This window comes from Hibiscus syriacus, unplaced genomic scaffold, assembly GCF_006381635.1.
Source record: "Hibiscus syriacus cultivar Baekdansim isolate YM2019G1 unplaced genomic scaffold, ASM638163v2 tig00110198_pilon, whole genome shotgun sequence".
NCBI lineage: Eukaryota > Viridiplantae > Streptophyta > Magnoliopsida > Malvales > Malvaceae > Hibiscus > Hibiscus syriacus.
The window spans coordinates 681,894-697,012 of NW_024062623.1; the positions used below are offsets into that span (position 1 = coordinate 681,894).

General features: G+C 33.9%; 2 protein-coding genes across 3 annotated transcripts; both read left to right on the top strand.

Moving 5' to 3' along the window:
• The first annotated feature begins 218 nt into the window (after positions 1-218).
• On the top strand, positions 219-2,874 carry LOC120218523. 2 transcript variants are annotated; one of them, XM_039215444.1, is made up of 3 exons: positions 219-386; positions 994-1,637; positions 2,513-2,874. In XM_039215444.1, the coding sequence occupies exons 2-3, from the start codon at positions 1,084-1,086 to the stop codon at positions 2,580-2,582; spliced, it is 624 nt and encodes a 207-aa protein (XP_039071375.1). In that variant the 5' UTR covers positions 219-386; positions 994-1,083; the 3' UTR covers positions 2,583-2,874. The 2 variants fall into 2 exon arrangements, with proteins under 2 accessions (XP_039071375.1, XP_039071376.1); XM_039215445.1 differs by having other exon boundaries at positions 1,023-1,637.
• Positions 2,875-4,944: 2,070 nt separating this feature from the next.
• LOC120218521 (peroxidase 12-like) lies at positions 4,945-14,728 on the top strand. The gene is made up of 3 exons (XM_039215442.1): positions 4,945-5,228; positions 5,306-5,500; positions 13,947-14,728. Exons 1-3 carry the CDS (start codon positions 4,974-4,976, stop codon positions 14,574-14,576), a joined length of 1,080 nt encoding a protein of 359 aa, XP_039071373.1. The 5' UTR covers positions 4,945-4,973; the 3' UTR covers positions 14,577-14,728.
• The last annotated feature ends 391 nt before the right edge of the window (positions 14,729-15,119 follow it).

The following is a 15,119-nucleotide window of genomic DNA, read 5'->3' on the forward strand; positions in this document are numbered from 1 at the left end:
CTTCTGAAACATAAATCAATCAAAAACTTGTTTCATGTCCATCCTAAGCGAAACGCACCATTAATAATACAAATTCTTTTTCCGAGAAAAAAACAAGGAGAGAATCGCTATCATGCGCAATGGATGTCACTATCCCTATCCTTCACTTTAAATAATTCCATCCAGATATGAGCTCTAAATCTTTTTATTCCCTCCCTACCCAATAATATATATTTTTTCTTCCCCACCCATTTTTTATTACTAATTTCTCTCGAATTTTTGGCTCTCCAAATTTCCAATTACCAGCCGATTAATCTTACGCTAGCCGCGGTCGAACACACCGGCGCCGGAGCTTTAATTCCCTGGGTTTTTTTTCCTACTCGCCAGATCGGCTTAATCGCCATCAGGTAAGCTCTCAAAAACCTTTTTTCTCTCCAAAATATGATTTCCTGTTTGTTTCCCGAGAAAATAAAAGGAGAACAAATCAAGCAAAAAAGGTTTTCAATTTAAACTGTTCACTGCCAACGTTTTTTTCTGTTCCATTTTCTTTATTGCTTTTAATTTCAATCAAACAGAGAGCATTGCTTTGAGCCGATCCTTGTTACTTTAAACTGAAAACAGATCTTAAATCATTCTTAAACGAATTTAATTTTTGTTATTTACGTTGTTGTTCTTGATAATATATATATATATATTCATAATGTTACTCTGTTGATTTTTTTCTTTTTTTCTTTTTAAATTTGACTAAATTAATGTTATTGAATTTTATTTATTTAATAGAATTATATATCTTAATTGTGCGTGCTTTTAATGAGGGGGTGACCATGTTGATAATCATTGCCGTTTTTGGGAAGAAAGTAGTTATTATGTCTGCAATGAGTTATGGTTACTTAGAATTCACTTAATATGTAAACTGCAAATGGAATTTAAGATTTTCCATTGATGTTAGATTTTCATTATTTGGTAAGCTTATAATTTTACTGACCTTGACATATTGGTGGATGAATGAGATAGGGGTAGTTTGATTCGGTTTGTTGTGACAGGAGGCGTGTCGAAAAGAAGAAAAAAGAAAAAGTGATGTCTGGGTGCTCCAGATGAGAATTGATGTTATTAACAGTAGAAGGAGGAGGGTTCTTCTCTTCTTCCGCGTCCGGGTATAGCAAGGGCTTGGCCCTTCTGCTCCTGGGTCAGAAGCACGAGGACAAGTCCATGAGAGTTACGCCGTGGAACCATTACCAGTTGGTAGACCGAGAACCCGTTCCTGACCTCCAACTGGCTTCCACCAAGAATCGGCTTCCCCGCGGGTGCGCCTCTTTTGTCTGCTTTCGTGGCACTTCCGCAGGGATTGACACACCATCACATCTGAAAGTTGGCCCTGATCAACAGCAGGATGTCTTGCCAGGCTCTTTTGTTGCAGATAAGAGTAATGATCAAGCAAATGAGCTTGCCGATGGCAATACCAATGTAAGAAAGGTTGTTTTAAAAAGTAGTTTGAAGAAGCAATTAAGTAGTGCTCAAGTTTCTCTTGAGGATGTTAATGGTTGTGAGGCATCAGGGGAAAAGGATGGTTATACCCCAAGTCATACAGAACAAAGAAAGGTGCAGTGGACTGATGCTAATGGTAGCGAGATTGCCGAAATCAGGGAATTTGAGCCCAGGTACATGAAATTTCTGATCTAAATTGAAGTTATATAAGCAATGCAGTTCAATTTTCAATCAATTTTTTCTTTATTTTATTTCTGTTTTTATTAATGTGCCTTGTGAATTTAATTAATCCCTCACTTCCCACTAAGTGAATTTTATTAATGTGCCTTGTGATATCAGGGAATTTGTGCCTTGTGAATTTTATTTCTGTTTTTATTAATGCGCCTTTGTACAAACTTGGGATATAGCTGAAAATTGTTTGTGTTTGTTTTTATAGCCTACGAAGGTGTGAATAGTTAGATGCTATCAGACCACATGCATAGATCTGATCTTTGAGAATTGGCTCTCAAGATCACAATCATAAGACTTGTTTTGTTTGGCAAAATGTTATAAGTTGTGGTATAAATGTGCCAACATAATTAGCATGCATCTATGGATTTTGTAAGGTGTTCGAGAACTTTCTTTTATACTAATTTGAATATAGTTGCCTTCACTAGAGATTACTGCACAATTGGTAGATAGTGCATTAGGTTAATCCTACTCTAATGCCTTTGATGTATTTTTTAGCTGAATTAGGAATTAGTAGTAGTAGGTGCACAAGTCCTTTGTTATGGCTATTCATATTTCTTGTGCATATAATGTTTTAATCCACATGTTTTCTGCTCAAATTTTAACTAATAGGAATAGATACAATGGCATAGGTGCTAATAAAAGTAATTCAGAGGAAAAATGTATAATTTGTTTATCTGATTGGGTGGTTAATTATTCTTGAGCTAATTTTATAGTTGGCCATTCCTTACTATACGGTTAAATTTTTATATATTCTTCTTGTTTGTTTAGTTTTTCTTCACTCCTGGGTTGCTGATATCATATTTTTATTTAATGTCAGTGAAACAAGCGATTCTGATGATGAATTTAGTAACGGAGTCGAAAAAACTTGTGCATGTACAATTATGTAGTTCGGTTATTATTTCGAGTTCTAATGATGCCATCAGGTAAAATTGCTTGCTAACCGACCTTAATCTTCACGTTGGAAATGCTGAGTAAATTTGTGGGCCAAGAAGAAGCAAGTTCCTATTGTTGTTGATGATTCTACATTGAAAATTGAATGCAAGTAATTGAGATGAGCTTTCTCGTTTGGTCAGCTTAGTGGACACATCTTTTGTGTGTATATTATATATTTAATTTGAGATTTCAATTTTGTCATATACATTTTCCTTTTTTTTATATCATGATTATGATTATTATTCTTACTGCATGACTCTTTGTTCATATCTTTATATATATATATATATATATATATAGAATTTCTTTAAACATTTTGTAAGTTACACGTGGTAGAACCATAATGTGCCATATAAATTTAATAGTCAACGGATTGATTCAAAATTTTGATTTTATGATTTAATATCTTAATTTGAAATTTTAATTAGATGCAGAAAAAATTTAAAGACATAATTGATGTTGTAACAGCACCGGTGACAACTGAATTAAGATTTGGTTGATGCTTTTATATTTATTAGATATATCTATAATATTCTTTTTCCAACTTAAGCATTACACATATAATTAAATACTTATTTGATTTTATTCAATTGACATTTATGATTAGAATAACGTTTAATTTAAAGATTGAAATTTAATATAGAGTTGAAGTACGTACCAAGTCTTCTAACTGAAATTTTTTTTATTTAAATATTTAGTAGTCTCTTATTTCTCTCAATGATTGATCCTAAATACGTTACTGATAAGAAGTTTCCAAACTGAAGGTCCTTTGAAAAGACCTATGACAACGTCTTATCGCCTCCAGGGTCGTGGCTAGGTTTTCGGATGCCTTGTACAAATTCTTATAAAAGGTTTTATTTTTTAGATATATTTGATTTCGGGATAAAAATAGTGGTTTTTTAAAAAATATGTCGCAATAGGTCCATCTATAATGACGTTTATTGAAAAAACGTCACTATATATATATATATATTTTTGGAGCCTACTTTTTGGGGGGCCTGCATAGTCGCGCAGTTCGCGCCTCCCCAGTCACGCCCCTCGCCTCCCATCAAGCCAATTCCTCCATCACCAATTTCTCTATCAGCACCGGATTTCGTGGTAATTACCGAGACCAAAAGGAGATCACTTTGGAATTCCACCTATCGATTGGAATTAAGTTCAATGTAGAAGACTGTAAGAGATGGTTAACTATATTAAACATTATGCATGAGAAGGTTAACTACACCAAATTTCCACGTTTCCTTTAATTTTTTTTTTTAAAATCGGTTCTTGAAATTTTTAAGTTCAATTTTGATAATATGTCGGTTTAGTTCAAATTTATTCCGATAAATTATCTTGAGTTTATTAAATTCCTATAATAATTTATTTTAATTATAATAGTTGATATAATTACAACAATGGCCCCTAACCCCAAAACAAGAAAACTATAGTTTATTAATGAATGCAGGTGTGAATTTTATTATTGAGAGCAAGTATAACTAATCCATCTCAAATTTGTATTGATCCTTAATGAAATCATAATCTGCCTTACCTTGTGAAAATAAATAAAAGATTTCGAATCTAATATTAAACCAATAAGATATTATAGAAAAACATTGCCAAACGTACACACAAAAGTGAAAATGAAAAGATATAAAATTTTATGTTAAACAATCTAAATCATTAAAAAGTTATATTAAAATAATAAAATTTTAGGGGATATGAAATTAGATCATCAACAGAAAATACCTAAACCATACGAGAATTTGAAATTTCTAAGAGTTCGACCGCCCCCTAACTAGGGATGAATATGGGTCAGGTCAGGTTTTTGATTGACTCGAACTCGATCTCAATCTGAGTATTCTACCCCTCCATCTATCACTTGATTTGATATGAGTTTAGCGAGGCTTCACTCGACCTAAAACCTAGCTTGATTTTAAAATAAAAATGTACATCTGACCCAATATATTATATATATAATTCTCATTTCATTAGGTAAAATAGGGATCTAATTGAAAAGAAATATATAAATAGAAGTGTTATTACAATTATCTATATATATAAGGGATAATTATATCATTATCTTAGGTGAGTTGGATTGGAGATTTTTCACTCTAAACCCAAACTCAAACTAGTCTTTTAAAAAATTAAACCTAACTCAAACTTGATTTTTAAAAAAAAAATATAACACTATAAGATCAAGTCGGATATAAATTCATCGAATCCGAATCTTATATCCATCCTTAACCCTCCATCCGTACAGATGACTAATATGAATAAAATCTTATGGAATGACTTGAAAAAGGCTATAATAAGACCACGTTATGCTTTGTCCATTACACAAAAGAAACAACAAGAAGCTGGCCATGGCTATAGCTACTAAATCTTCCATTGCTTTCCTTTTGACGTCTTCTGTTTTGCTTGCTTCTTACTTATCTATCTCGGAGGCCAACGTCGACCAGCCGGTTCCAATCGTGAGTGGTCTCTCCTGGACTTTCTATCAAAACACATGTCCGATCCTCGAATTCATTATCAGGGACTATCTGATATCGGTGTTCACTAACGACATCGGCCAAGCTGCCGGCTTGCTCCGTCTTCATTTCCACGATTGCTTCGTCCAGGTACGTTATGGAACGGTACGACGTATAATCGTCGTTGTTTTATGGTTTTGATTCGTCTCGTCTGTGGTTCTTATTAGGGATGTGATGCATCGGTGTTGTTGGATGGATCAGCAAGTGGACCGGGGGAGCAACAAGCTCCGCCGAATCTCAGCCTGAGGGCTAGGGCATTCGAGATCATCAACGAACTGCGCAATCGCATCGAAAACGCCTGTGGAAGAATCGTCTCCTGTGCTGATATCCTTGCTCTTGCAGCTCGTGACTCCGTTTACTTGGTATCATCCATACTATAATTTTTTTATATAATTTTTCTATATAATTTTTCATTCATATAATTTCATTTTTCATTTTAAAGTATTAATACTTATACAATGACTACAAAAATAAGAATCAACCATCTAAATATATGATTTTTTTAAAAAATATAATAAGTTTACTTTGTCTAAAAAAATTGTGTGCCCTTATGTATTAGAAACACATATTAATATGGACACGAATCAAGCGACAACGTACACATACATGTTAGAATTTTAACTCTAATAATTAACAAAAGTAAGTTAGAATATTATATTTAAACACTTGAAAAAGATACTATTCAACCTATGTAATTTTGTAAAGAAGCAAAATCTCATGTTGGTCGGAAATTAACTTTTCAAATATTTAAATATAATATTTTTAGCTTATTTCATTAAGTGATTAGGGTTAAGGTCATTGCATGTACATTGCTATAGATGCTTAATCTAATATGTGTTTATGAATGCATGTGTATTTTTTTTCTTGCAAAGTAAACTTATTTTATTTTGATTCATATTCTATTTTAATTTAATCATTGTTTAGTTTTTATTCTATTTAATTTATGTCTTTTACTAATATTATTTTGAAAAAAATTAACAAATCTTAAAATAACCCTAAAATATAAAAAGAAGTAATGACTTAAAAGGCAAAACTCACGACATAATGGATTCAAAAAAAATATTTGACGAGATGATGCACTGGGCAGATTAATTGCTCGAATGGGGTGAATTCTACAGTGGCAACATAGGTCGCCATGCACGCCCGACGTCCTTATAGGTCGCCATGCACGCCCGGCGTCCTATAAGGACGCCATGCACGCCCGACGTCCTATAAGGACGCCATGCACGCCCGGCGTCCTATAATTATTTGCTTGGGGTGGCCGCTGTTGGTGGCCGCTGATAATTATTTGCTTGGGGTGGCCGCTGTTGGTGGCCGCTGCTTTGGGGTGGCCGCTGTTGGTGGCCGATGTTGCTCGTCCATCATTATTTGCTGCTTTGGTGGCCGCTGTTGCTCGCTGATGCTGCTTTGGTGCTATGCATGGGCCATGCACGAGGCATGGGATAGGTCGCATGCGCTTTGTTCACGTGGTCTGATCTCGGCAAACCTCTGCATGGGCCATGCACCAAGGATGACCAAGGATCAGTTCATGCATGGGGCACTCGGGGCGACCAAGGATCGGTTCTAGGTTGCCGGCGACATCGCGACATGGTAGGTCGCCATGGAGTCCCGACGACATGGTAGGTGGTAGGGTAGGTGGTAGGTCGCCATGGAGTCTCCATAGGGAGATTCCTGCATCGCGACCCAGCTTTAACTGTAGCACTCATGCATGCAACGACCAAGCTTTAACTGTATCACTCATGCATGCGTTGCATCCATAGCTAGCTGGGAGATTCCTGCATCCGTAGCTGCATGCGTTGCATCCATAGCTGTATGATTGCAGCGTTAATTTAGCTGTTAAATACAGCAAATATTGCTGTTCAATTGAAGACTTTCAATGCTCAATAGTTATACGATTCAATCCTAATAATATTTTATTCAATAGTCAAATTTTAAAGACTTTGTACAACGATTTTTTGCTTTATATAAATGATATGGGGTTTAGGATAGAAGGAGAAGAACAACCAGGAGTATAAGCATAAGCACGTATAAACTTTGCCGAGAGAAGGAAAAGGAAGAAGAAGAAAATAAGATAAAGGATCAAACATAGTTTGTGAGGTAATTTTTTATTGTTTAATTTAGTTTATTATATGAAATTATTAGTTTGTTAGTTTAGGGTTTAGGGTAAAACTAAAATCTAGTTAATTAGTTTGTTAGTATAAATTATTAGTTGGTTAGTTTAAGTTATATATTATATTATATAAAAAATTAGTTAATTAGTTAATTAGTTAATTAGTTTAAGTTATTAAGTATAAAAAAATATTAATTAATTTGTTAGTGTCTTTAAACATATATTAGATTGTTCATTGAAGTTGAAGTTATATTATAAAAAAATTAATTAGTGCTTAATTAGTGTGTTATTTTAACTAAGTTATATTATAATAAAGAAATAGTTTATTAGTTTAAGTTATATTATAATATATTAGATTATATAAAATTAATTTGTGGGAGCTATTGCTGTTTAAATAAATTAAACGGTTTACACATACAGGGCATTATTCCACAACATTTGCCCATGTTGAAATTGATTCGAATAAAGAAACAAAGAAGGAAAAGAAAGGAAAGGAGGAAGGCATAAATACGTGAGTAATTTATTATTTTTTGTTGTCTATTTTTTGTTCTTGTGTATGTGTAAATTAGTTAGATAGTAAGTTTATATTAGATTATATAAACTAATTTGTGCGAGATAATTTTTGTTTAAAAATTATATTGTGTTTAAAAATATTTAGTGTTGTTTAAAAAAAATATTTTGTTTTATTTATATTGTATGTGTAAATTAGTAAGGAGTAAAAATTAATTGAATGAAATAATCCGGCCAACAAATTTGTTTGATATTTTTAAAAAATAAAAAAAATTATCAAACTAATCATGATTATTAGTAATAATAACTAAATAATTAGTATCAAATCTAAATCATTAAATATTTATAATAAATAATTATTAGTAATCATGACTAAATCATATTATTATTAAATCATTAAATATCAAATCATTAGATTAATAATAATTATTAAATCATTATTAATAATATTAGTAATTAATCAATTAATCAAGTTAAAATAACAAATTTTATTTGATCATTAATATAATATAATAGTATATTATATTATATTTAATGATTTAATGTTTTATGAAATTATCTTATCTAATATTTTAATCTAAATTAATTTATTTTTTTATTTGTAGAGAAAATGAGCAACAACTTTTTCACGATTGTCCATTATAATGGACAGATTATGGAAAATGAGGTCGGAGTAGCTTTTCAGTCTGAAAAACCAATAAATATGATGTTCAAAAAAGACATCACATTTATAGAAATGAAGCATAAGATAGAAAGAAAAATTCGAGCTGCAGTTGATGGTTTGAGGTATAGGTTTATGATATGCCCCAACCCAGTCAGATATGCTGCAGTTCCACTTGAAGAAGATGATGATATTGGAACCATGGTTGGATTACATGAGTCAACCAATATAGCAGTTATTGAGTTATTTGTTGATGTGTAACATATGTGATGTTCATGGGTCATCAAGAGGTGTGGCTCAAAATCCATCTGAAATGGCTTTATATAGTCAGTTTGAGGAGCCGACGTACAGGTTCCCGAACAGTTTTATGGCACTATTGGAAAGTGTAAATGAAGTCGGGGGGACATCTGCAACAGCAGAGTATGAGACGAGAAACATATCGAAATTGGTTGTTAATATTGACGCTGAAAATCGATGGGGAGAAATTCACGATGATTCAAGCGAAGATGAAGAAACCGAAGAACCCGTTTTGGGCGACGACGAAAATATTTTTGGTGGAGGTGCAATTGATGAAGTTCCGGCACCGTATGAAGCTACTCCTCACATGTACGAGATAGACTATGATGCAATGAGGGCACCTGAATTCCCATACATGCCACATTTACCTCCGTACCAAATGACTGAATCATTCGATAATTCTGGTGAATTTTCAGTTGGGGTGCAATTCAGAGGAAAAAATGAAGCTACGCTGGCGATTAAAGAGTACTGCATCAAATGCCATGTTGATGTCCATGTTGCAGAGTCCAACCAGAAAACCCTATACGCAAAGTGTGTAAAATATGGCCCAGAGTGCAAGTGGAAGATCAGAGTGTCGAAAAATCAAAGGCACGATGTTTGGGTCATCACGAGGTACAATGGTTCGCACACATGTTTGCGAAACTCCATCGAACAAGACCACCGACTATTGGACTCCGATGTAATATGTGAATACGTGAAGGCGATGGTTGAATAGGTGAGGGTCGACCTGAGTCCACTCGAATTCATACCAGTATGGATTTTCATGCTAAAGAGAGAGGTCAAGCAAAGAGATGCGGATTATGTAGAGGTGAAAGCCATTCAAAAAACAATTGTCCTAATTTACCAAGATATATGCCTCATCATTAGTAATCATATATGTATTTCTATGTATTTATTAATCATTATAAAAATGATTTAATAATGATTTAAATATTTAATGATTTGATGATTTAGTAATGATTTGATAATAATCATTATAGTAATGATTTGATAATAATCATTATAATAATGATTTAGTAATAATCATTATAAAAATGATTTAATAATGATTTAAATATTTAATGATTTGATGATTTAGTAATGATTTGATAATAATCATTATAGTAATGATTTGATAATAATCATTATAATAATGATTTAGTAATAATCATTATAAAAATGATTTAATAATGATTTAAATATTTAATGATTTGATGATTTAGTAATGATTTGATAATAATCATTATAATAATGATTTTATAATAATTATTATGTTATTATTTAGTAATTATTTATAATAATGATTTAATACTAATGATTTAATAATTATTACTAATAATTATAGAATACTAACAAAGTAGTGTACAAGTGTGGATTACTGAGTTTAAATTTATACATAGTCGAATTTATTAATGATTTTTAAATATTTAATGATTTGATACTAATGATTTACTAATTATTACTAATGATTTAATACTAATTATTTGATACTAGTAATGATTTGATACTAAACATCATTGTTAAGGTTAAAAAAAGTAGTCTAATTTCAATAAATAATTTGTAATAAATAGCAAACGAGTTTACAATTGTTGTCGATGTCGGGGTGTTGTTGAATGATAATGTCGGGGCGGACGTCTGATACGTTGTGGCCGTTGTGGCTCAGGAGTATTGTACTCATCCCCCTCATTCATTGGGGTATTTGAACTGTCATGTGTTCAAAGTCATACGTCGACGAAAACGTAGGAGAATAGATGGGTGCCTCAGGCTGCACAAACTCTGGTATGTATGCCGGGCCAGTAGAGTCATCAACTGCGTGATGCAACGATTGTGGTGCGCTATTATCCACATCGGTCATTTCCGCTTCAGTTTGTAGAGATGAACTCCCACTCCCACTCGGTAGAGAGTATTCAGCTTTACCAAATCTTTTCTTAAACCTCAAAAATTGTCGCCTCTCTACTATTGTTGTGAGGAACGGCTTTCCATTATCCAAAAAATAAGCAAGGTAAGCCGAAGTCTCAAAATTAAAGTCGTCGTCTTGAATGGCGTCAAGAGTTGGCATGAATGAAGCCCTATTGTTCCAAGCATTAATGTAGGTTGCATGCTTCTCAACCCAATTAACGCTTTCTTTACGACGACCATCAAATCTGTGCAGGTCGTCATGCGTCTCAACCCAATTCACTGGACGACGACCATCTAAGTTTTGGAGGAGGTCATGATCCCATGGACTCCGCGGAATAGGTTGGTGGAAGTGGAATTGCCTCAGCACTCTATCCCCAAATTGGATCTCAACAAAAGCAAAATTGATCAATGGTGTAACAGCACACCAATATTGAAACCCATCTAAAATATCGTGCGATATCAACGCAAATAATTCTTCATTCATGTATGGTCTCCAATTAAACTGTAAAATTACAAAAACAATAAAATTTATTTAAATTAGATAATATAGTTAATTTAAATAATAATTAAAAAATACAAATTATGCATACCTCCTTTTTGGCCTTAATGTCTATCTTCAACCTGAACTCTTTAATGTTGTTGTGCACCAACCCTGTGCCTTCAATTTTATGCCTCCATCTGTATATCAATCAAAACAAAAATAGAGACATTTTGTTCAATAATTTTAATCAAAATAAATATTTTAATTAATATTTATATTAAAATAGAGGATTCATATTACCTTCCGGCAAGTGGAAAGTCAACCGCAGTCCGACTAATCGGTGTCAAAAACGGAAGTCTATGCCAAGCCCATGATTGTAGAAGCAACAGACATCCACCGATTTCTACTGTATTATTATCATTCACGACTAATGACGCCTTGCACATCTCACGATACAAGAACGCCAATATCGCCGAACCCCAGCTATATTGCCTACAATTCTCAAAATTTGTTAAAAAAAGAAGATACTGAGTGTGAACATAACTACCGGATTTATCAGGCATCAAAATTCCCCCAATCAATTGTAATATATATGCTCGTGTTGCATATATAATTTCGTGCTCCGTACTATTTGATTGAAGTTGAAATTCATTCTTCAACCATGACAACCTCACCCGCCACCCTTTACACTCTGGTGGTACGGGCGCTTTCCCAAGAAACAAGTTGCAAAGTTGTTCCACCTTATTAAACTCATGTGACATTACCACCGACATCCCATTAGTTTGGACCCCGAGTTGCATTGCCACATCCTCCAAAGTTATCGTGCATTCGCCACACGGCAAATGAAACGTGTGCGTTTCTGGTCTCCAGCGTTCAATCAACGCACTGATCAAACCTGGGACCAACTTGTAATCTCGCACAAATGTGATATACCAAAATCCAGCCTCTTGCAAATTTTCTTCTATTAGTGGGTGTGGCTTGGGCACTTTATGTAGTCGAAGACGAAGGACTCGCTGCTCGTCCTCCTACAATTAAATATTTCAAAAAATTATCACAATCATAAAATAATATTCAAATATTTATTAATTATAATTCATTAAACAAATATTTTATTCACCATTATTCCCAAATGACTTGAAATATGTTCATTGTCAAGCCTCAACAGTGGAATTTGGTCAGCCATTGGAATGAATCTGTAAAAAAATTAAACAACAATATTTAAAAAATCATTTAATATAATCTAATATAAACTAACTAACTAATTTACAACACTAAACTTTAATATAATAACTTATAATATAATAAACTAATAAACTAACAAACTAAACTTTTTAAAATATAAGTTAAACGTAAACACCAAACCCTTAAACAACTAATAAAATATTTTTTATATAACTAAAACTAACTAATAAACTATTTTTCATTATAATATACTACTAATAAACTTACTAACTAATTTTTTATATAATATATTCAACAAACAAATATAACTTAACTATTTAACTAACAAAAACTAATTAAATAATTTTTTTTATATAACTAACTATTAACAAAACAAACTAATTAATTATTTTTTAACTATATAACTATCAAACATATACTAATTAAATAATTTTTAATTTATGTATACTATAACTTAAACTAACAATCATATAACCCTAAACTAATAAACTAATTAACATTTATAATAATAAACTAATTTAAATATAAACAAATTTACCTTATCTCCCTTTCTTCTTCTTACTTTCCTTTCTTTCTCCCTTTCTTTCTTTCTCGGCTGCAATCTCTTCTCCCTTTCTTTCTTTCTTTTATGTGTGATCTTTCTTTTATGTTCTTGCAATTTGCACACCCCATATATAACCGGCTGCCTCAATTATTTCACCAACAATGGTTCAATTATTGTGCATGCATGGTCTCGTGAGCTAGGATCACATGGCATGCTGTAGGCATGCAGCGGGGGAGCAGGAGCACGTGAAGTTATCTTGGCATGCATGCAGGCATGCAGCGGGGAGCAGGAGCACGTGAAGTTATTTGGCTGCATGTGCATGCATGGTCTCGGGAGGCAGGGGACGCCGGGGCGACCTACAAGGTCGCCGGGACTACATGGCGACCTACAAGGTCGCCGGGACTACAAGGTCGCCCAGACTGCATGGCGACCTCTCTATTGGCTGGCTCCTTTGCATGGCGACCTCTCCGTTGGCTGGCTCGTCTGCATGGTGAGTATATGGCTTGTATGGCTCGTCTGCATGGTGATGGTGAGTATATGGCTTGTATGGCTCGTCTGCATGGTGAGTATATGGCTTGTATGGCTCGTATGTCACTCGTATGTCTCCCGTATGTCGCCTGGATTGCATGGCGTCCTACAAGGTCGCCTGGATTGCATGGCGTCCTACGAGTTCACTGTAGAATTCACCCTATACCAGCAATTAATCTGAAATGTGCATTATATCGTGAATAAAAAAAATCGAGAACATTATCTCGTGAATTCACCCGACTTAAAAAGCTAAAATGAAAATTTTAAGAATAAATTACTAAAGGGTTCTACTTGTTGAAGGGGTAATCAAAGATCTAAGAGGGCCTTAATAACTGCTTTGTCATTAGTCGTTAGTCATTACTTCGTTAACTTATGTAAAAACATTCATTATTATTGATTAAAAATGTTAGATCAGATAAATTTAAATGTTTTTATTTGAATTTATTGAATGATTTTTGTAATAAATTAAGAAAATATTATTATTTTTTATTTTTTTAACAGATTCATTTAAAAAGTTATATTTTTAAGAGTGTCGCAAATTAAAAAAAGTTTTAATAAGATGTAACTTTATAATCTTGGATTGTTTGATATAAAATTTATGGGTTCATCCCTTGCAGTCAGGAGGTCCGTATTATGCTGTGCCATTGGGAAGAAGAGATGGGTTAACTTTCTCCACCATAAATGCAACCCTACAGAACTTACCGCCACCCTCCGCCAACGCCAGCACCATCCTCTCCATGCTCGCCACCAAAAACCTCAACCCGACCGACGTCGTAGCTCTCTCGGGCGGCCACACGATCGGCATAAGCCATTGCACCTCTTTCACCGACCGACTTTACCCTACCCAAGACCCCACCATGGACCAAACATTTGCCAACAACCTCAAGCTCATTTGTCCGACAGCAAATTCGACCAACACCACGGTTTTGGACATTAGGACCCCTAACATATTCGACAACAAATATTACGTCGATCTCATGAACCGACAAGGACTGTTCACCTCCGACCAAGACTTGTACACCGATAATAGGACGAGGGGCATCGTTACTAGCTTTGCAATTGACCAGAATCTCTTCTTCCAGAAATTTGCGGTGGCGATGACAAAGATGGGGCAGTTGAGCGTGTTGACCGGAAACGATGGGGAGATTCGTGCCAACTGCTCGGCGAGAAACGCCGGTAACAAGTCGTTTTTGGTGTCGGAGGTGGTGGAAGAGCTGCCGGTGGAGGAGGCTCGGTCCGGATTTTAAGTAGTTGATTAAGCTTGTTTAAAGCGTGTAGGATGTTGATCGTGTCATTTGTGTGCATGACTGTGGGGACTGAATTTTGTATTTCACTGTGTCTGGGAGACTGTTATACTCGTTTTCTGTACGTCTGGCTTTGTATCGAATAAATTGCGTTTGTATTCACTGATTTAGTGGAAGAAAAAAAAAAGCAGTGATTCTAAAGTCAAGAAAATAAATACAAACGTTGAAATTTGAATTTGATATTTATGTCCAGAAAAAGAACTAATACTTTTAAATCTTACGATTTAATCCATACAAAGACGTCTCATCACAAGCTTTATCGGAGTATCGATATCATGGTATTTATATGTCAAACTTTTAAATAGATTTTCATCAATTTTAATTGAGTTTGGTGAAAAACCAATCCTAAGAAAAAAGAGAAAATAAAATACAAACATTTTGTTACCGATCAATCCGTGAAATATGACTAATGATGGGTGGTGTTTGACGGCCAACAACAACCGAAAAGTACAATGCTAACAAAAAAACAATTTAAAAGTTCAGTGA